Source organism: Plectropomus leopardus, chromosome 7, assembly GCF_026936395.1.
Source record: "Plectropomus leopardus strain MGB_pleo_1.0 chromosome 7, ASM2693639v1, whole genome shotgun sequence".
In the NCBI taxonomy this organism is placed as follows: domain Eukaryota; kingdom Metazoa; phylum Chordata; class Actinopteri; order Perciformes; family Serranidae; genus Plectropomus; species Plectropomus leopardus.
The window spans coordinates 19,008,979-19,031,233 of NC_142182.1; the positions used below are offsets into that span (position 1 = coordinate 19,008,979).

Sequence of the window (22,255 nt, forward strand, 5' to 3'; positions counted from 1 at the left end):
AACCACTCATTCTGGAAGACTTTCTAGAGTTGACACCCTGAGAGAATATGTTTCCAGCGGCAGAAACCCTCCTCTCCTCTATATACCCAAAAAGTGCTGGGCGGTTTCTGCCAGTCAAAGCAGAACAGGGGCTCCAGCAGAGCAGCGGAGGGAGGGTCACTCGGAGTTTCGGTGGACTTTTTGAAAGGATTTGTGGCCAATAAGCAACAGAGCTTGGGGCGGTGCTAAGCTCCAAGAGGACCCGCTCACCAATCAGTAGAGATGGCAAGATTTCGATACTTTTAAACCATTGCTTTGAAACGTTTTCAAGCTTGCATTGCACCCATGTATTATTATTATTATTATTATTATTATTATTATTATTATTATTATTATTATTATTATTATTATTGTTGTTGTTGTTGTTGTTGTTGTTGTTGTTGTTGTTGTTGAAAGCCTACTTTTCCCCAGCCCAAAAGCCTACCTCAACAGGTATCATGTAAATCAAATCAAACTGCGATTTAGTTCTTGTAGGATATGGCGACTATTTCATATCATTATTAGCTATGTAACTTAATGACATTGGTCTTATGCTGTGCTGAAGTTAGTTTATAGAACATTCTGGTGGTTTCATTCATTAACGGAGACTTTTTTTTGTGTGCTGTATTCTAGTGCACTAGTCTCGAGCTATGTCCCGAAACCGGAGGTGACAAAACAGTTCAAAATTGCCATCCCTACCAATCAGGAGCTGGAGGTCTGAAGCAGCGTCACCATGTGACAGCCGGTCCCAAAGTTGAAGAGCAGCGTGTCTCCCTTTCGAGTTGCATATTGGAGTGAGTATAATGTGCACACTTTGCATTTCGTGTTATTAAAGTTTATATTATTTTTCCACAATTTATATTAGCCAGGTTTTCACAAGCTGTTCATTTTTTAAATTTTTTTTTCTAAAAGTCTGACCCAGTCACTAAAATCAGCTCATTGTAAACAATGGAAAATTACTACACTAGCACCCTTCTCCAAGTGAGTAAAAATGCTCGTTGACACACATTCAAACCACAGTTTTTGATCCATAAGCCAATCAGACATAGATCATGCATTTTCTGATGTCTGAGCTTCATTAGAAAGCTGTGGCTTTTTCACCCAGCCATTTTTTTTAACCCCTTTACGTGTTTTTTTCCACTAGATGACCATGTCTTACTATTCCCTGCTCCCCTCTTTACCAAGGCTCTGAGGCAGTTTGTTTATGTGGATGTGGGTGTATGAGTCTGTGTGTGCACGTGTGTGTTTGTGTATGCTGTGTGCGTAAAATGACCTTGTGCCCTTTTGCGAAAAAGCGCACATAGCTTTCAAGTTGCGCTGTTTTTCAATCACTCCATTTCATGTGTAATTTCTGTACAAAAGATCAAAATCCTTCTGCTTTTTTAAAATCATGCACACCTGCACAGAGCCCCATACACACAAGTATTACAAAGCTTTGAAGTACATGAACGGGGGACATTTACCAGCACATGAAAGAGAGACAAACCTAAACAATATCTGACTTTGTTTACAAACCTGCGGCTGAAGCGGGTCTGAAGAAAGGGCGGTAAATAAGAAGTGGTTATTTTTTACTTTGCATCCCTACCTCAGCGCTAAGGAGGTTCAGCAAGTCCTCGATGTTGTAATGGAGTCAGGTACCGACTCTGACACCCTTTCTGCAGACTCCAACATCGACACAGCCAACAAGGACTAGGTACCAGTGCTGGAGTCTGTCTGCCAGCTCCACGGAGTGCTCCGACGCTGGGGATTAGGAGACAGTGGCACATGGGGAATGGATCTTTAAGAGCAGGGAGATTCAATGGGCCCCTTTCGACGATTAGACCCTCCGCTACGTTCCTGTGGCCACTGGGGTGACCCCAAGAGCCACCCTTTATGCTGTGGCCTGGATCAGCAGCCTGGAGGATTGTTTCAATTGTATGAAATCTGATGAGATAGTCCAAATGATCGTGGACTACAGTAACCAAGAAAGCCCCCGCTAAGAAGACTGTCAAACCCAAAGCCAAGAAGGCAGTACCCAAGAAAGTGAGCTGCCATCAACCTGATGACACGTTAAACAGGCTCTTCTAAAAGTCACCCAAATCAACCTTAAAGAGCCTATTTCTGTCAAATATGACTAACTACATGTCTCATAATAAAACCGATTTTACCTGTAGGAGGCTATAGAGAGAGAATCACAGTGTATATTCACAACCTCATAGCAACATGTCAAATCAGACAAATTAATAGCCTCCCATAATCCATAAGAATTTACTGTACATTGTATATGCATTTTTTTCTTAAAACTACGTCATTAATGGGCTTTCATGTAGCATTATGCCAATACAATATCTCTAATCCTGTAAAAAGTGGATGTGAGAAGCCAAGAAGGCTAAGAAACCAACTGACAAAAGCACCATACTAACTAATGCATTAATTGCTAATGCAATTCATATTTTTTAAAAGAAAAACTTCATTGAAGTCATTAATGCCACCTGAGAAGAGCAGGGAGGATATCAGGCACATACAGGCAATGAGATGAACGGACACCACAAAAAAAAGGCTCCTCTTAGAGCCACCCGCCACTCCTAAAAAACGTTCCTTTTTATTGATGTTCTTGTAATTGTGAACAATGTCCATAAAAAGCAACTTACAGGTTCTTAAATTCCTGCAGGGCGTCACCCTGACCCTCTTTTACCCTCTTTTACATGGAATTTGTTTAATTTTGTTTAATATGTATGTAAAAGTGGATATGGAGGAGTTTGCATTTGTGTATGTGCATGTACATGAGTGCATATGTAGTATATATGCGCATGTGGTATGTAGGTATATGCATATGTAGCTATATATGCATATATGTGGGTATGTATGAATCTAAAGGAATGTTTACATATTCATATTATACATTACTTGCATTTATGTGAATGTGTTTTGTATGGTTTTGTATTATGAAGCACTTTGTAAGCTGTAGTTTTCAAAAGCAAAGTGTGTAAGTCTTATTAAACATAGGTAGTATATATTCGTTGTGGCAGGACCTTTAAATTCCTCACAAGCACTACTATGTAGGCTAATTTAAGTGATTGGTAGTTTATGACGTTTATACTAGACCCGTTTCACTTTGTAAGAAAATACTTTCAAAGTTCTCAGGAAATGCCTCCAGACAAAGTGGGCGGCTCTTAAAAGAGCCTTGGTGTTGTTGATGTGTCAGCAGGTTTACTTGGAGCTGGTGTACTTGGTGACGGCCTTGGTACCCTCAGAAACGGCGTGCTTAGCAAGCTCCCCGGGCAGCAGCAGGCGGACGGCGGTCTGGATCTCTCTGGAAGTGATGGTGGAGCGCTTGTTGTAGTGAGCCAGACGGGAGGCCTCACCGGCGATACGCTCGAAGATATCGCCCACAAAGGAGTTCATGATGCCCATCGCCTTGGAGGAAATACCGGTGTCGGGGTGCACCTGCTTCAGCACCTTGTACACGTAAATAGCGTAGCTCTCCTTCCTGCCCTTTCTCCTCTTCCTATTAGACTTGCTGGCAGTCTTCGTGGCGGCTTTCTTAGAGCCCTTCTTGGGCGCTTTCACTACTTCTGGCATGTTGCTTTCTCGGCACTTTGACGGTACAGGACGACTGGGCAGAAGGGGAAGCAGTTACTATTTATTCACGGTATGCAAATATTACTGTGCTGTTGCCCGCGCACGATTGGCTGGCTCCTTAGCGGGACTACACATGCGCTAAATAAGTTTACTGCAGTAGACATAATGAAAAGCAATTTGTTGTTTGACAAGAACAAAGACAAATAACGGCACTTAACAAGTTAATGATTTAGTTGCTGTATAAAATGTGTTAAAACTGACCTGTGGTGGATGAACTGATCAAATTTTGTACTTACTATGAGTCAAAGTAGCAATACCACAGTTTAGAAATAGTCTGTTACAAGTGAAGTCTGCATCAAGATGTTAACTAACAAGATGTTAGTCGTGATTATTTATGTAATTATGTGTTAATCACTTGTAGATGTTGCAGCTAATGAAGAGCCTGTTTTAACTACTTAATATATTTTATGTGCTGGAAGCTTTTTAATGTCCCCATGCAATCAATATTTTAGCTTAATCCTCAACATTTCCATCAATTATTATTCCATATTTTCAATTATTTATCAGAATCCACAAAGTACTGATGCTTTCATATATAATATAGTAACTAAATACCTCTAGATACTAGATAGCTGTACTCTCAGTGCAACAATGAGTGCTAAACCACAGGTCCTCCATCAGACTGACAGCAACGAGACTGTATAACTCTCACCTAAAAAATATAGAACTACCTGTCACCATTCACAGTCATAGTGTTTGTTAGTAGCACTGTCATCGGTGATTGCTCACAAGCACAATGTTGCACTGTTCAATTTTTCGTAATTCACAGTAAGAAATACTGCTTGTTCTTAGTCTTTAGTTTCACAGTCATGATTCACAGCTTTCGATCATCTGCACTTTCCGGTGTCCACTTCGGGATACAAATTATCCTGTGCAAACACCGTTTACTCGTTTAAGTAGCACAATTATTACATGTATATTCCCCGTTGTCAGCCAGTTGTGCGTATTTCATATTCTCCTCTTAAAAGCTTTTGATGTCGGAACCACTTAGTGTCCCCAGTTTGCAATCCAGTAAAAGATTGTCTTATTTTCTGCGTAGGTCATCTGTAGTGTTTAATGTTGCCTCCTTCGGCTCACGTAGATCTATGACACCTGTAACAATTTTAACAATGGCGTTGTCTATAAATCATAGACTATGGTATACTTAAGAGGAAAGCGCTACATGTAATAATAAATGTAAAGAATTACAGTACTCCCAAGAGTATGTGGGCGGCCCTTAAAAGGGCCTTTGATTTTCAGTAATGAATGATGAGAGTTTAACCGCCGAAGCCGTACAGAGTGCGGCCCTGTCTCTTCAGAGCATACACCACATCCATAGCAGTCACGGTCTTTCTCTTAGCGTGCTCAGTGTAGGTGACGGCGTCACGGATCACATTTTCCAGAAACACTTTCAGCACACCGCGAGTCTCCTCATAAATCAGACCGGAGATACGCTTCACTCCGCCGCGCCGAGCCAAGCGGCGAATAGCGGGTTTGGTGATCCCCTGGATGTTATCACGAAGGACCTTACGGTGACGCTTAGCGCCCCCTTTGCCGAGTCCTTTACCACCTTTTCCTCGTCCAGACATTTTTACAAGCAAGAGTTAGTAACTCAATGATACCGCCTCTTGGACACCCAGTTATATAAACCCTGTCTGAGGACGTGACAGAAAACAGAGGCAGGTCTGTTTATGATTAAGTTTTTGGTGCATGAGCGCCGCCTGCTGAACAGCCCAAACGCAAAAGGAAGCGCTGGTTGCAAAGGTATCCGTTAACGCACACTGCTAAAACACGGCACGCTGGCACCTTCTGCTGGAGGCACTGCAACCTAACAGTCAATTAGTATAGACCACTGCGATCCACAATTTATATTGAGCACTGATTATATCCCATCGACGATCATTAACCTCCCAGCTGTTCTCCCTCCCCACACGGATCAAAAGGACTATAATAACTTAGCGAAGCAGCATTTAAATGTGTACTCAGCTCAGCCCCTCCCCACCCCATAATCAGGCATACCTGTTAATTAGTCACTCTACAGGGCCACTGATTCACATCATGTATTTTCTTCGGTGTGTTTGATTTTAACGAGACTATTTGCTTAAAATTTAAAATACAGTCACTATCAACTCACCATCGTGCCGAAAGAAAGTCTGGTGAAGTTTAAGGGGAAGAAAAGGGATCTTCGGGGGTTTGCAGCGAGCAGCAACCCTCTGTCGGATTTGAAAGCACTGAGTGTAAGAGAGGCCTCCAGGTAGCATGTAACTACTGGCGTGCAGATAGCGCGAGCTCTTGCTGGTCTCGCGCAAGTGCGCATACGTGAACCAAGCTGGGAGCTACTGGCTACAACATGGCAAAAGTGACGTTTATTGAAAAAAACTTGGCACGTCGGGGTTTCAGGACACTTGAATTACTTCGGACGAGCAGTAAGGAGACATATTGTGGTTGTATTATGTATTTTTTTAAAACGTTTGAGTCACCATTTGCTTCAATTGACAAGTGCAACCCCTTTTCCCGTGAACCCCCGGCGGTGTTTTGTGGACTAAAAAACTTCAGCTGACTTTCCATCGACATGAGGGTGAGTGGTTAATGACTACATTTTCATTTTTGGGCGAACTATCCCTTTAAGATTGGGAGCGTAAGAAAATGTTCTATAGGTCTAGCTAATACATTTTAATTGTACTTTAATTGTACTGTTACATACCACACAGACCTACTCAGGCCTTCACAGATGCCAATTCAATTGCTTATCAACCAAAATTTCAGATGTGTTCTTTGCCTCTTCTTATTGTATCAGCTTTATATGAGAAAAGAGGTCATATTTCTCCCGTTTTACCCTCTCTGCACCGGCTCCAGAAATCTAGGGGAAAAAATAATCCATTAAATTTAAAATCCTTTTCCTCACTCCCTCTGACTAGTCAGGCTCCATCATATTTTACAGAGCTCATAGCTCCCTATTATCCTACCAGAGCACTGCGCTTTGAAAAAACAGGGTTACATTTCGTTCCTAGAGTCTCAGGTAAAAAAAAAACCAACATAACATTATCCAAAAAAAAAAAAAGCTTAGATTTAGAACTCTCTTATTAATATTTAAAGTTATGTTAGGCGATAGAAAAAAAGAAGTCATTTTTCTTGTGCTTATTTTCAGGTAGGCTAATGATTTTACTTTTTTTTTTTTTTTAATTTAATTATTATTTATTATTATATTTTAGGCCATTTCTTGTTAAGTTGTTCACTGCCATCTTCCCATATTTTTAGACAAAATGAAGCCAATATGCTCAGGTATCAAAGCATATATTTGTGTGAATGAATATTTTTGCCTGGCTTTTCAGGGCCACATGTATTCATATGTAAACTGTCCCCTGGCATTTCTATTTATGTTTACTTTTTTATTGCGATTGATTTATGTCACTTAGGTCTTTTGTTTTTTTTTATTTGTTTTGTATTTTATTGTTCAATAAATAACTTGTAGGGAAAAAACACAGATTAACACCGTACAAAATGTATGGTATCCATTGTAACTGACCTAAATGCAAATGGTTTTGTAAATCAGCTTTTATTTTGGTAGTCCTTTTTCCCTTTTTAAAAAAAAAAAAAAAAAATCTGATGGGACTTTTATTTTGACGCCTTCTCCTGGCGGAAACCGGAAACAGTTTCCTTCGGCGGAAACAGGAAAGTTTGAGCACAGAGGAGGGAAGACAACAGACGGTGATCATTTTCATCGTAATATCAAGCTCGTTCTTCTATATTGACGCGCCTGACTGGACTGTGGACAAGGTAGTGTGTTATTTTATATATTTTCTTATTTTTTGTGGTGGTTTGTGATTAAATTGACCCGGAAAAAAGCAAAAATAATTAAATGTATCGCAGCAGTCATGCTAAACTTAGCTGCGGGCTTCTTTGGTTGTCTAGCTTTTCACATGTCTGTGTATATATACAAAGGTAAATATTGTTAGTTATGATAAAATTTGTATTTAACAATGTTTATGGATTATGCACGATGGCAAGAGCTCATTTAAAATTAACATTTTACTTAAAGTGAAGAATGAAAGAGAGGCATTGTTAGCATGATGCACTTACATCTCGTTTGTTCAAAGTAGAGCCAGTAATGTTTCTCTGTCGGGTAAATGTAGTAGCAAATGTTTTCCTCTGAAGTAGAAGTAGAAAGTACACAGTGAGTATGTCTTAGCCTGCACAGTCAAGTTGTATATTTAGCTGTGACATCAGATCCTCACCTCTGACAGTAACCTCTCATCTTTGTTGCAGCCCACCTTTGATGCTGGAGGCCAATGTATAAAGCCGAGATTCTTAATTTATATGGCTGTCTGGTGAGTACCATCACATCAATTACATAATAATTTAAAGTATGATTTTAGAGTAATTTGCACAACAAATTTTTGTACTATTCTCTAATCCATCTTTTGTGTACATACTATTCTATTACTTAATTATTATTATGTGTACATACCTTATTTCCTCTATGTACATACTTATTTTATTACTTATTTATTGTTATTGTTATTGTTATTTTCTTTGTTACATTTCACTTTTCTTTTTTCATGCTGCTGTAACATTTGGAATTTCCCCCAATGGGGGATCAATAAAGGAATATTCTATTCTATTCTAATGACAGTCAATCTTACATTGGGAAACTGTACATTTTTGTGTGCATGACATCAGAGTTAAACCACAGACTGTGACACTAATCTTTTTTGCAGACCAACTTTGCAGATGCCAACATGCCTAAAAATAGCCGCACCAGTTGGGAGCGGATGCGAGAGGTAAAGCGTCATGCACGTGCAGCTGAGTCAGTGGAGGCACAAGACGCACGCCGGGCCGACACTGCTGTACGCATGGCAAACTTGAGAGCACAGGAATCGCCGGCAATGCGAGCAGCACGCCTGGCAAGCGGCGCTGCACACATGGCTAGAATGAGGGCAGAGGAAACGCCGGAGATGCGTGCGGAGCGCCTGGCAAATCATGCTGCACGCATGGCTAGAGTGAGAGCAGAGGAAGGACCGCAGAAGCGGGCGGAGCGCCTGGCAAGAAACGCGGCACGCATGGCAATCATGAGGGCAGAGGAACCACCACAAGTGCGGTTGATGCGCCTGGCAAGCAATGCTGCGCGCATGGCTAAAATGAGGGCAGAGGAAACACCGCAGCAGCGGGCAAAGCGCCTAGCAAGAAATGCTGCACGCATGGCCATGATGAGGGCAGGGGGGCCACGGCAGGCGCGTTTTATGCACATGGCAAGCAACAAACTGCACACTCTTTGCCCAGATCTACTTCCATGATCCTGACCTTGAGTTGAAGTCCCATCACATCCACAAACAGCAGTCTGACAATTCTTGCTGAGAGCACAAGACGCCATTCACGAGTGCAACTCCAATGTGCAGCAGATCAAGACAGACATTGAATATGTGGCCCAGAATAACAGTGTCAATTAGCTTATATCGAGCCTCGCACACAAGATATCTGGGGCTGTCATTGCTCCAGGAGCAACAGTGACAGCAGTTTGGAAAGCTGACTATCACTCTAAACCTCAGAGGAGGAAGACTTCAGACTTCATGCAGCGTATGAGCCATTATCATGTGACAGATCCACCCACAGGTGACCAGGTCTTTTCTGTTAGGCCCCCACTGTCTTGAGCAACCTCCCTGAGGAGATCAGCTTCTTATCCTCCTTTAAATCCCAGAGTGTGCTTTCACAGGGTTTGTGGCCTGAATTCGTTTTTAAGTTATTTCTTAAAACCAGTTTATATACAAAGACATTCTCTTAACTTTTTTATTGATTTAATGATTATTGGGAATAATAGGATTAAAAGTAAAAGAGAGTGGAAAAAGGATAAACAAAAGAAATAGATGAGAGGTTTTGTACTCACCTGTGTTTATATGGATCTTAGCAGGAGTATTTGGCCCTCGTCTGTATTGCACCTCCCTGGGATGTAATAGCTTATCTAAAACAGTCAACATAAATAAAAACAGAAAACACTTAACTGTAATATCAACTGAACTTGACGAATGTGCTGCTTTAATTTAGAAGATCTGGATGTCTCACCTCATCAGCTGTCTCATCCAGTGGATTCTTTAATAAGAGACGAGATTGTCCTAATGTTTCCATTATTATGTGTATCTCATTTGAAAGACGTCACTGTGACCAAACTCCAGCGACTGAACTACCACTACCCTACATTTCACTTTAACTTAATATAATAGCATTTCACAGTTAACTCTTCCATCCAGCCCAAATGACCGCTGTTAGCTCATGAAAACCAGTGGCTGCCGCTTGTATCACTCAGCCCAGATGGTCGATGGACGGCCGCTCCCAGGCCACAGTCTGCTGCTGAGTTAGGACAGATCTAGTCATGTGGGGACAAACCCCCGGAGCCATTTCATTATATAATCCGGCGTGTACAACTGTTGTCTCTGTTATGCAACACAGAAAGCAGATGGAAACAGTATCACAGCCCTGATTGTATGACTGTTGACGATAAAACACAGTTCTTAAATCGTAACTGACTGGATTTCAGATTTGACAGTCACAGCATCAACCTTTTACCTTTTGATAGCCATCACGATATTAAAACAGTTATCAAAGTCAAATTTGGTATTTGTATGAATGAAACAGAAACAGCAAGTCGAAGTATGTATTTGCTCCAAAGGGACAACATACAGTCTTAAGCACACAGTAGTGATAAAACTGCTTTAAGGACCTTTTTCGCTGCAGACGTTTTGAACTGTAATAGTAGGAAAAGCGCAGGTGAAATCGATAACATTAACGGTGGCTTAGTTACAACGCAGACAATTTCAGGGCCTTCCGGAAGTGGGATGCAGCTATCACTAATGATATTGAACACACCTGTGCTTTTCCTGCTATGACATGTCAAAAGGTCTGTTGTGACGTTAGGCTCCTTCAAGCTGAACTGCGCCTCATCTGGACTGCACACTAGACCAGGCAGCTGCAGCAGAGGGCCGTAACAAAAATCTGCTATCAAGTCGCACAGTTTTCTGACTTTTCCAGCAGCCTTCAGTCTGAATAGGGAGTCACAGAAGCCCCCACTTTCTCTTCGATTTGATCCTGATTCACTCAAATCTTATCAGATCCTGATATCAGTGTGTTCACAGTCTCCAATTATTGTGATTATGACACAGTAACCTTTTAAAACATTATATGGGGGACCTGTGATTTCTGTTCATGGTTCAACCTTCATTTTACACAAATTCTCATAAACATTTTTTGTAATGTGTCCTTGTAAATCATGGAAAAATCTTAAAATCATGTCAGTGAAAATGTGTGTGAAACCTGAATTTAAATTGTAGACATGTTTGAACCAGCACTTATGTTTGTGTTTCTCTGCAGTGTACAGTAAAAATACTGTAAATGTTACAATTTGTAGTTACATTCAAGTATAAACATTTAACTGTTTTAACAAATCTGTTCTTTGTAAAGAGAGAGAACAGCCCACATCTGCAGCCCTAAATATGTTTACTTTTATACCAGCTGTGGCCAGTTGTGATCCAGTCTACAAAACACATTGTTCTCTTTATTTGTCCAGTATTTATTTTTGACCCACATTACGGGTCTGACCTACTCATTGTGACTGGTTGAATTTTGAATAAAATTAGGGCTGTAATGGTTACTTTAATGTCGGCGTTGCTCCTCCTTTGTCGGAGATGTGAAGAAACGCATCCAAATGCTGATGCACAGCCGACAGCATCACCTAGATGTAGAGATCACCATGATGATAAATGTTTGGATGCTTTGAACGTTCAAATAAAGCCAAGATAAAACACACTTCCTAATGCCCAAGGGTTTTTTTGTTTTGTTTTGTTTTGTTTTTTCCTACAATTCTACAATTCTACAATTTCATTTAGCAGACGCTTTTATCCAAAGCGACGTACAACACAAGCAAGAATTTAGACTTAAGGAAAAAAACCCTTGGTAAGTGCAAAAAGTGCTTCAGGTGTGATTGGTCACAGGTATTGCCGTCTAGTGGCAGAAGAAGTGCCGCACATCCCCCCCACAGACTAATTTAGTTGCTGCTGTCTGTGTAAAAAAAATTAATGCTGGCTCTGTGACATTCACATGTGCCACTTAAACCATGGCAGCATGACAGTGAGCCAGTACGCATAAGACGAAACACTGAAGCACCTAAATGAAATTCAGCCAACAATGATTTAATTATTTACATCTGTACATTTCCTACAGTTACAAGTCAAAATGTCCTCTTTGGGTAATGGCGCAGTTACATCAGATTATAATCCTAACGCCAGATTCACACAGTTGTAATTCCAGAGATTTTATATCTGTCAACTATTATGTATATAACATGTCAAAAACAGAGAAAAATCTTTATCACAAGAGCCCTGCAACAGCTCAGTTTGTACTACCAGTGATTCAAAACCCAAAGATTTGCATTTAAGAACATTTGACAATTTTCCTGGTAAATGACTGAAGATTTGTTGCCAATTATATTTCTGAAAAGTCATTAATAATTTAATCAGTATGTTTACATGCACATTCCTGTAAGTATAGTGTCTCTTTGATTATTCTGTTCTATTATTCACTTATATTTAACACATTTTAACGTCGTCACCTATCTTGTGCTTGTTTCAGACACCTGCCCAAGAATTTAAAATTGAAATCAGAGCAAATTGGTTGCTTTCTTTTGAAAACAGAAAATTAATTTTATCAAGCACTTTTTTCAGGAAATTTCCTTCATTTGTCTGATTTTGTTTAACTTTATTCTTTATTTTCCTTCCTAATTTTAGGTGATGCCTCATTTTTTGATCATTTCTTATTATGTTGCTCATTGCCATGTCCTATGTCTTTGAAAGAAATAAAGCTTTTTTTTTTATGTGTGCCATAGCATATTTTCAAGAAGAACATAAGCACATTCAAATTTTCAAAAATACCAAGCAGTTTTATTTGGTCTTTAAAGTTTTGTACAAAAAAGATAAAAAGAAAAGAAAAAGGTCTACAACCTCACCCCAAGATCACCATCTTGATACACAACACCTGCACAAATAATCAGTCCCGTACTGGTGTGTCCAAATAATGTCCTCTTTATATACTGGTGTGCTGTCCAGTAAAGGACAGATAATAAATGGATCCACTGTGGATGAGGCTCTCCTGAGGATAACTTTTGTGTCACAAGGTGTGTCCTCACTGAGCATGATGCTGAAGTTGGCCTCTGATTCAGCAGTTAAAGTAAGAGTTAAGGGAGATGATGTTAAATTGCAAACAGCTCAGTGTTTTGCACCTCCTACTACGGTGAAAGCATGTTAGTCATTTGAAGTACAGACTCAAAATAGGCTGAAACCCGCTTTCACATATGTGAAACCTTTATTCTATTTGTGGAACTGCAAAAAAAGGTCATTTCACAGCATTATTCACATGTAGATTACACTGAACCAGGTCCCGATCAAAACCTACTATACTTAAATGGGTCAAATCTGGACTAGAAAAATGCAGTGAAATGTCCCTTATATGCATTGTCACAAATAGTGCAAATGTCAAAGTCTTTACAAATGTCAAAGTGGGTTTCAGACAGTGTTGAAATTGATGTTTTTGTTTTGTTCGTGTTTTAAACTAGCAAACTAAAAAATATTTATCAGTATCATAATTATATATTTGAGTTTATTTTACAGAAATATTATTTTTAAGCACTTTTTTTTACCTTTTACTTTATTTTCATTTCCCCCCTTATGTACGATATTTTTTGTTAGTGTTTGGGTCTTTTTTTTTCTTAAGTTGCTCAGTGCCTAGTCTTTGAATGAAATCAAACCAATTTCTCAGGTTTCAAAGGGTTATAAGTTGTTATTTTTTGCTATACTTAAAACGTCTAACGTGCTTTCACCACAGTCTGAGGTGCAGGAAGCTGAGAATCGGTCGTAAAGCAACGTAAATTACATTTCCCTTAACTCTACTTCTACTTGAACTGATTATCGATCAGTGTACCCTTCATCTTCGCCTTCTTGGCCTCCAGCTCCGCCAGCTCCTGCAGCCTCCTCTTGCTCATGCCCTTCCTCTCCAGCTGCTTCTCGATCACCTTGGCGTTTTGGGCGTAGGAGTCGGCCACCTCCCGGGCCTCGATCTCCTCCTCCTCCTCGTCGATGGTGGACACGGTGACGGAGCTGAACTTGCCCATGTCTTTGGTCCGCTTGGTCATCATCACGCGGACCTTTTTGGGAGCCTCCGGCTGCTTCTGGCTGTACACGCTGGTGTTACCGAAGCCCTGCCCGAACTTGACCACGGCTCCGTCCACGATGAAGGTGGCCGGGTTGTTTTTGGCCTGGTGCTGGTAGAAAAGCAGCAGCCCGCACTTCCCGCACTTCTTGCGGTACTGCCTCTCGATGCCCTCGGGCCGCTTCAGGTACGCGTTCTCGTCCTGCTCCACGTTGCAGAATTTGTGGGCGTGTTTGGCCGCGTCGATGACCCGGGCTCGGTCCCGGGGCCTCATGGGCAGCTTCTCCAGCTGGCAGTCCAGCACCAGCACCATCTGCCCGCACAGGCAGTAGTAAACATGCAGCGGCTTCTCTCCGTCGTCGTACTCCTCTCTGTCTCTGGTGTCCGAGCACACCACACTCCTGGACACCACCTTCGGCATGTCTGGACGCTTAAATGTCTGATGATACTAGAAACGTCTGATAAAATGTTATTGTTGAGACGACATGACGACGAAAACACGGAAACACTGGTTTGAGACGTTTCCTGTGTACGCCTCTGTTACTGTTCCTACCCGGAACCCAAAGTGCCTTCTATTTGTTCCGCATAATCACGCGTCAAATTAAACTCATTTGGTTATGTGAAAACGGTTTATTACCAAAAAATAAATAAATCTAACTTCTCTCTCTCTCACACACACACACACACACACACGGTATTGCACATATACTTCGCTGTGGGACGAATAAAGGATGCTTATTTGAATTATATTGAGATATTAAAAGTGCTATGCTAAGACAGGCAACTACACATTCCCAAATATAAACTAAACACATTGCCATTATCACGTGGCTACCGGTTCTAGTGTTATGGTATATAATTCTGCATGTGGTTTTTGTGTGGTCTGTTGTCAAAAATTGTACCGTCCCCATTTCAGTGGGAAACTAGCATTTGATACAGACTTGATGTTTGAAAGTAAGGCCAAAATCTTTTACAATGAAGTCATACAAGGTAACTACCTTAACTCTGGACAAGCCTCTCATTTGAACCAGCTCAAACATGTTTTGCAGCTCCAACAAATCACACTGCCCTCATCACGTTTTTTTAAAGCCCTTAGCAACAGTCTTAGTTCTCAGTCTTACATTACCCTCCATCTGCTAAATTATTTCCTTTGATACTGAATCAGGACACTACAGCCTCCAGCTCTGTACACCACCTCCCCTCAGGGTGACCTTGTCAGATGACTTTACACTGCAGCAGCACATCTGACAACCTCAGCTCATTTGAGGCTTGAAACCCTGCAGCCTTAACCACTGATATCTTTAAACCACAACAACACATTCAAATGAAGGAATCTTGTTTATTTCAACATTAAAGACATACAGTACAAAACACATAATTCACTGTAGACAAAAATATGTCAAAGTAGTTCACACAGGCTCCATCACAAGGACAGGAGAGGGCCGATGTTGCAGGCACCTCACTGACAGCAGCTGGTGTCACACGTCTTCCCTTTGCACACGCAGCCTGAGGCACATTTGCTGCAGCCAGATGGGCAGCATGGGCAGCAGCCTGAAAAAGGAGAATGTGTTAGTGACAAGATCAATGGTCATGTAAAAAAAAAAAAAAAAAAAGAAATCTTTAAAAAAAAAAATGACAGCAGCCAGCCTAAAGTCCAGGACATTTAAGTCACTTTAAGTCAGAGCATTATTTCAGGCCAAATTTGGTAAATTTTCTGGAGTCAAGTTTGATACAGCTCATTAAGCTGATCAGAGCCACCTGGGCAGCTGCATGCATGTCATGTTAAAGTGTTTTCAGATGTTCAACACAAATGACATTTTAAAGATATTATACATCACAAGTAAGCAACTTTTACAAGTGCTAAGGATATTTAATTCCCCATACATGAACATATTGCATCATTCTTTAAAAAAAAAAAAAAAAAACAGTTCAAAAGGTTCAGTATTTAAGTGGAGCAAGGTCACAGTCTCATTGCCAGGTTGCCAAACACACGACCTTGGTTTTGGAAGTAACACCAAACGAGTAAATATTTGGCGACCTGGGAATGACAAACTTTTCAGGATAATATACTGCACTTAACTCTTTTAAACCTGGATCGATAAGTCTTCTTGTGCTGCGTTCAGACCCTTTTTGAGCAAATTTAGTTTTATTTTGAAAACTTTAGTTTTATCTTGTCAAGTGACAAGAAATTTACCTAGTTTTTAAAAATGAGGATTATTAAATATTATCCTCAAAAATTGGGGAAAATACCTACAAAAGTACTTTTATATTCCAATTTAGGTTACAGAGAAGTTGGGCTCTTGTAATTTTGTTTTTTGTGTGTTTTTTTTTTTTTTTGTTTTGTTTTTTTTTGTCAATATTCTTTTTACCTTTATTTGCTAAATTTTGGACCATGTCATGTAAAGTTGCTTGTTCCCTCTGCCATGTTTTTGAAAGAAACCAAACCTATTTGTTTAGATTTAAAAGAGTTAAAGGACTCTTAATATACCCTCATGTAGGCCAATAGCACTTGTCAAAACGAAGTTACTAAATTTTGTAAAATAAATAAATAACTAAATACATAAAAATGCTTAAAATAAAAAAAAAAAAAATGTAGGTATAGGTAAGGATTTGACTCACTCTTCTTGCAGGTGGTGCAAGAGCAGTTAGTACAGGTGCAGGATCCTCCGCAGTTGCAGGTTCCACCTAGAAGACAAAATTAAGCCAAATTAGATTCCGGTTAAGCAAAGGGCAAATAGTTGATTAGATATAATTTTTAAAAAATACGAAAAACACTACACGAACAGTTCACAAATATCACTTACTCTTGGCGCAGTCGCAGGGGTCCATTTTTTTCCAGTGGATGGGTCTTGTCTTCGTGTGAAGATGCTGTGTCTCTGATCTCAGACGAGTCAGTGTCATGCTCTTCAGCTCACGGGCGGCGATTTTATAGCGTCCCGGGAACAACAAGACCGGGTGCAAAACTGCGCCTGTCACGCTGCTGCGCGCAGTCAGATGATTACAAAGAGGTCTGTGCACACGACTTGTGAATCAGCCAGGAGCGAGAGCAGAGATGCACAGGAAAGGGGGAGCTGGGGTATTGTCTAAACATTGCGTAAGACCCCAATTTCGCCTCCTGGCAACTCCGGAATAATTAACGTGTTTACACGGAGAAAAACACCATAAAACACGGCGGCATGTAGAACACAGGTCACGTAAGTTCATGAACAACATGTTGAATTTTCAGAAGGCATGTTGGGACAATAACTAGTACTTGTCTCCCCAAGAGAAATAATTTCTGTTTTTCACGGGTGGTCGGCAGTGAAAAATGTGGTGCGCACAGATCAATCGTGAGTCGTGCTCAGTTTGCGCACGAGTCTACTACATCAACATTTATGTGGATGAATGCTCGAGATGCGTTCACGTGTGCAATAAAGACTTTGGAAACAGATGGCGTGGGTTGGCTGACAAAATACTTAAAGTAGGCTAATGCAATTACGGTTTTACTCACTAAATGAGAGCTCATAATGAGTTTAAAAATAGGTTAGAATACTATTAAAAGCAGCCTTTCTGCCACACAAAAATGAAAAATCAGCCAATAAAAGCCATGCCTAAATTTTTCAAGTCCTACTTATTTTATTTATGCTCAACTAACCACTTGAAACCTGGACCAACATCAGTGTTCTTGTGCTGTGTGTAGATGCCTTTCACAAGCTATTTAACCCTTGAAACCTAAGCAAACTGCCCTTTTCCTTGAAAGAAATCAAAACAATGAGCAACTTGGCAAAAAAATAGTAAATATATATACAAACACACACACACAAACATATATAGCAGCCTATATATCCCTTTAGGTTTTAATAATGTTAAATTGTTTTTAATTAATAATGTGGTCCTTGGGGGCTACATTATTTTTTAGTCATACAGACGTTTTAAAAAATAATGAAAAAAGAAAATATGCAAGGCATCTCTATTTTTTTTCTACATTTTAGTGCTTTGTTTCATTCATGAAGACAAGGAGTATGAAATGCTATTTTAGTCAATAGTAAATAAATCCATCAGTAAATAATTATGAGCAGTAAATAAATTTGACTGAAATAAATCCCTAAATAAATATATGGGGGGAAAAACGGGCAATACATAAACAATAATAATAATAATATATTTATTTATTCATTAATCGTTATATTTATTTATTGATGTATTTATTTAATTATTTATTTCGTATTGACTGAAATATCATTCCATGAGGGAAAGGTTGTCTAGCATTGATAAATCTACGCCTTTGGATAAAGCTGTTATAGCACATCATATCCCCTTTTCACCAAATTTAACTTTAATCATGCAGACCTTTTTTTTTTTTTTTTTTTGAAGGTTTAGTTATTTTGTCTCAATAATTCAAGCGTCGGTGTCGTGGTGACATCTAGACAAAGACAAACGTTTGCAAACATGTAATCGTTAAGGGACAGTTTTTATTTCCACATCACATGTAACGTTGTGTGCACACGGTGCAAACAGGCAGCAGCTGTCTGTTGTGGTTGATGCACTCACTCCCTCACTCCCTCGTGCTGCTCTGCACCCGGCCGCCCCACAGCGTTTGTGAGCAAACCAAAGTAAATAGGCTATTGTAATGTGCTGCCTTCAGGTACCGTGTACTACATCAAATACCTCCTCCATGAGTGAGTCTAGTTGTTTTGAATCCTATAGAGATATTTCGCAGTTTCATTCGCTAAAGAGCACTGCTGCACTCTGTTGACTGTATGCTTATGTGTTTATTCATTACAATTTGCTGACACACATTTCCTCATGTGAGTAACTGTTAGCGTTCATTTCTCTCGGATGTTGGAGCTTGTGGTGGGAGCCTGAAGGCAGCATTTTTGCGCTCGCTACCATCCGGCTGCTCTGAGTATTTTTCCACATAAGTGATTGCAAAATTATCAGATACTTATTCGGAAAATTCCATGTCTGTACGTAAGGAGCTGAATAATCATGGGGTGAGGCTGATGTTGAGTTTAGAGCTGAGTGCAAATCTAGTAACAACTACTACTAATAATAATTATTATAAACTGTATTTCTTGAGTTTTTTATTCAGTCTATTGAGCTTAATGAGTACAAACAAACAAGGCACATTTCAAGTAGGCTATTGTTAATTCAACAGCATCTGCTTTAAACTGAGCAAACAGATATAAAACCTATAAAGAAAAGAATAGAAACAGAACAAAAATAAAATAAACCAACACAGTGCCCCTGGACTGTAGCCAGCCCTGCATATCATATTAATAAAGTGCTTTTTGAAACAGAGTAACAATGGCTGATCCCATAAATCAGGCAATTCAAGAAATACAAAGAAACAGCAACCAAACAATAAAAATAAATATACCAGCAATGAAGCCAATAAACAATGTTGGCAATAAGTGCCCAGAAGATATCGCTGAGGTATATCAAATCGACTACAATATAATCACATTAAATCACAGTCTACATGATTTTACAATAAATATAGGCTTAATATATGTATATGCTGCTTATTGTTTGCATATTGAAAGTGTTGAGTAAGTCATATACAATGGGCCTTGAGAAGGCCAGTGTAGAAAACCCCCAGAGCTCCATATTAACTCTCTGAAACCTGAGCAAATTAGTGTGATCTCTTTCTAAATCATAGAAGAAATTACCCCAAAATTAAAAACAAATTATTAAAAAGTACAAGAAAATATCTTGAAAATTAGTCTAAAAAATAAATAAGACTCTTTAAAAAAAAAAAATAATTAAATGACCTACAAAAAGTGCTTTAAAAATATAATAATTTTGTAACAGAATTTTAAATATGTAATTATGATTTTTAAAAACCTCCCCAGCTTTTTGTCCATGGACATTTTTTCCTAACTGTTTAAAAGAAATACAAATTTAATAAATCTATTGTTTTCTTGCAATTTGTTGAACATTTCTCACCGAATTGCTTATTGCCAGTAATAATAATAATAATAATAATAATAATAATAATAATAAAAATTAAAAATGTAAAAAAACACAAAAAGGTGAAAAAAGAACAAAAAGTAAAAGTATTAATAATAATTACAATAAAAGTAATTATTCATGTATTTTTGGGACATTAAAAAATCACTTCTAATAATTTGTTTTTGTTTTTTTTTTTCTCTTTTGCTTTTTCTTCTCTCAAAGTATGGTAACTTATTGTGTTACCTTATGTGAGGTATTTCTTTAAGCCCATTGGGATTTCTTATCTCTCCAACACCTGTTTTTTCTGCCCTTTTTTGACCTGTTTTCTTTTACTATTTTTAATGGCGTGAATAAATTTATTGTAATTTAATTTAAGTTGCTCATTTTTAGCCATGTTTTCTAAAGAAATCAAACAAATTTGCCTTAGTTTCAAAAGTCTTAATGCACATGAAAGGCATCTGAATGCAAAACAAGAAAATTGATGTTCCAGGTTTCAGAGGGTTAAACAGGGTTAAAGGTATTAATCTATCAGTCATCCTTTGTTTATGATGGTATGATAAGACATGAGACACACTGCACATAAATGTGCTGTTTGTGTCAGAGAGCTCTAGAGGGAGACATCTACACGTAGATAGAGACTCAGAGAGAGACTAAGCGCTTTGCTTGTGGGCACCTGTTTAATTTTTCTCATGAGTTATTTGATCCATTTCTTATTTCAGGTGCACATTCATTTTTATTTTATTTTTTATTAAGGTAGGCTATATGTTACTTTGTCATGTAATGTCAAGCAAAAAATAATAATAATAACAGCCAAGTTATGAATGGAGGCAGTAAGTGTAAGCAACTTTCCGGGTCCAACCTTCCAATTGTCATATTTAGGAGTTAATTATTGGGAAAGTAAAGGATGCCAAAAACTTTATGAAAGAAAGAAATGTAGAACAATTTGTACTTTTTACTTCGAAGGAGCACATAACCGAAACATGACCACGCTATATTGTGATCAATTTATAAACCTATTCAGTACAGTAGAGATACTTGAATTGATAATAGTAATCGTAATAATGGATTTAAAAATAACAGCTAAAGATGGAGTGCAAAGAGGAGCTCTTTGCATGAAACATTCACCATCTGGTTCAGATTGTCTGTGCAAGCATCAGGATCACTTTGTCCACTTGTGGGCATCTTTCTTTCTCAGCGACATCATACTGTACGTGTGTGTGGCTAAAATCTAAGTACAAATTTGAGGCACTAATACAAGTACTTTACTCAAGTCTTTTCTGCTCAAGCAACTTTATAATTCTACTCACATGTCAAAGGGGAATACTGTACTTTTTACCTGACTACATTTATCTGACAGCTTCACAAGTAATTACTTAACAAATTAAGATGTTGGCATAAAAACATGAAAAGAGTGTGTAAAATATAATGTCTCGTCGTCAGTTTAAACTACCAAACAGTTTATACAAACAGCTAAAGTAATCAGTTGATCAATCAATTTGTCAGTTGACAGAAAATTAATTGGCAACTATTTTGATGATCTGCATTTTAAATTAAGAAATGCCTCATATTTTGTAGCTCCAGCATCTTAAATGTAAAGATTAGCCACTTTTCCTTTTACTTATTTCAATGTATATTAATTATGTTGAGGTTTGGACTGCTGGCTGGACAAAACAAAAATAGGTGACACTTTGAGCTCTAATCATGACAGCATTTCTTACAATTTTCAGAATTTTTACAGAACACTCAATCGATTAATGGAGAAAATAAATTCTTCCTTATTGAAAATAATTAGTTGCAGTCACATATAAACTTGTTAAAAAGAAGCTCCACCTCAGCCAATCGCAGTAAAATCCTGCTTTTGCATTGCGTTTGGCCACACAGATGAATAATGCATGAGTATTAATAAGTTAATGATATAGTACAGCAGTTGCTGAAGACATTTTTTTTTGCATTGAGTACTTTTACTTTTTAATACTTTTATTATTTTTTCCTGATCATGCATACTTTCATTTAGGTAAAAATTTTCAACGTAGCACATTTACTTGAAAGAGGGTATTTTTAGTAGTATCAGTAACTTCATTTAAGTAAATGATATACACACTTATTTTGTGTGTGTGTGTGTGTGTGTGTGTGTGTGTGTGTGTGTGTGTGTGTGTGTGTGTGTGTGTATAAAGGGCACAGTTCAGGGGGAATTTGATCCTAAAGCCCAATAGGGGACCGGGCACATGCACCGCAAAAAATGGCATGCTTACCCTCACAAGTGATTTTGCATTAAAACAGATTTAGACTGTGCAAGGTTTAAAATGCTGTGATGACATTTCTGATAACTTAGGAGTACAAATGCTAAAGAGATCAGATAATTTCACTTGTTTCATATGAACCATCTGTCATATCATAACAAACCACATTCCATTACTTGGAATAAATCTATTATTCAAAAATTGTTTAGTGAATTGAGAAAGATTATGTCACTCAGATTGAGAAAAGTACAGATCTGACTGGTACATCAAGTTTT

General features: G+C 38.7%; 5 protein-coding genes across 5 annotated transcripts; 1 reads left to right on the forward strand and 4 right to left on the reverse strand.

Annotated features, from left to right (window-relative positions):
• Window positions 1-2,556: 2,556 nt before the first annotated feature.
• LOC121949905 (histone H2B 1/2-like) lies at window positions 2,557-3,631 on the reverse strand. The gene has a single exon (XM_042495743.2). It carries the CDS (start codon window positions 3,577-3,579, stop codon window positions 3,208-3,210), a length of 372 nt encoding a protein of 123 aa, XP_042351677.2. The 5' UTR covers window positions 3,580-3,631; the 3' UTR covers window positions 2,557-3,207.
• A 1,216-nt stretch (window positions 3,632-4,847) lies between these two features.
• On the reverse strand, window positions 4,848-5,437 carry LOC121949906 (histone H4). Its single transcript, XM_088080129.1, has one exon. The coding sequence runs from the start codon at window positions 5,205-5,207 to the stop codon at window positions 4,896-4,898; it is 312 nt and encodes a 103-aa protein (XP_087936255.1). The 5' UTR covers window positions 5,208-5,437; the 3' UTR covers window positions 4,848-4,895.
• A 1,371-nt stretch (window positions 5,438-6,808) lies between these two features.
• LOC121950317 (uncharacterized) lies at window positions 6,809-11,412 on the forward strand. Its single transcript, XM_042496269.2, has 3 exons — window positions 6,809-7,395; window positions 7,885-7,946; window positions 8,337-11,412. Exons 2-3 carry the CDS (start codon window positions 7,908-7,910, stop codon window positions 8,910-8,912), a joined length of 615 nt encoding a protein of 204 aa, XP_042352203.1. The 5' UTR covers window positions 6,809-7,395; window positions 7,885-7,907; the 3' UTR covers window positions 8,913-11,412.
• A 1,102-nt stretch (window positions 11,413-12,514) lies between these two features.
• Window positions 12,515-14,363, reverse strand: steep1 (STING1 ER exit protein 1). The gene has a single exon (XM_042496578.2). The coding sequence runs from the start codon at window positions 14,225-14,227 to the stop codon at window positions 13,550-13,552; it is 678 nt and encodes a 225-aa protein (XP_042352512.1). The 5' UTR covers window positions 14,228-14,363; the 3' UTR covers window positions 12,515-13,549.
• Window positions 14,364-15,125: 762 nt separating this feature from the next.
• mt2 (metallothionein 2) lies at window positions 15,126-16,763 on the reverse strand. Its single transcript, XM_042495898.2, has 3 exons — window positions 16,611-16,763; window positions 16,426-16,491; window positions 15,126-15,357 (listed from the first exon to the last, which is right to left on the reverse strand). The coding sequence occupies exons 1-3, from the start codon at window positions 16,705-16,707 to the stop codon at window positions 15,266-15,268; spliced, it is 255 nt and encodes an 84-aa protein (XP_042351832.1). The 5' UTR covers window positions 16,708-16,763; the 3' UTR covers window positions 15,126-15,265.
• Window positions 16,764-22,255: the final 5,492 nt, after the last annotated feature.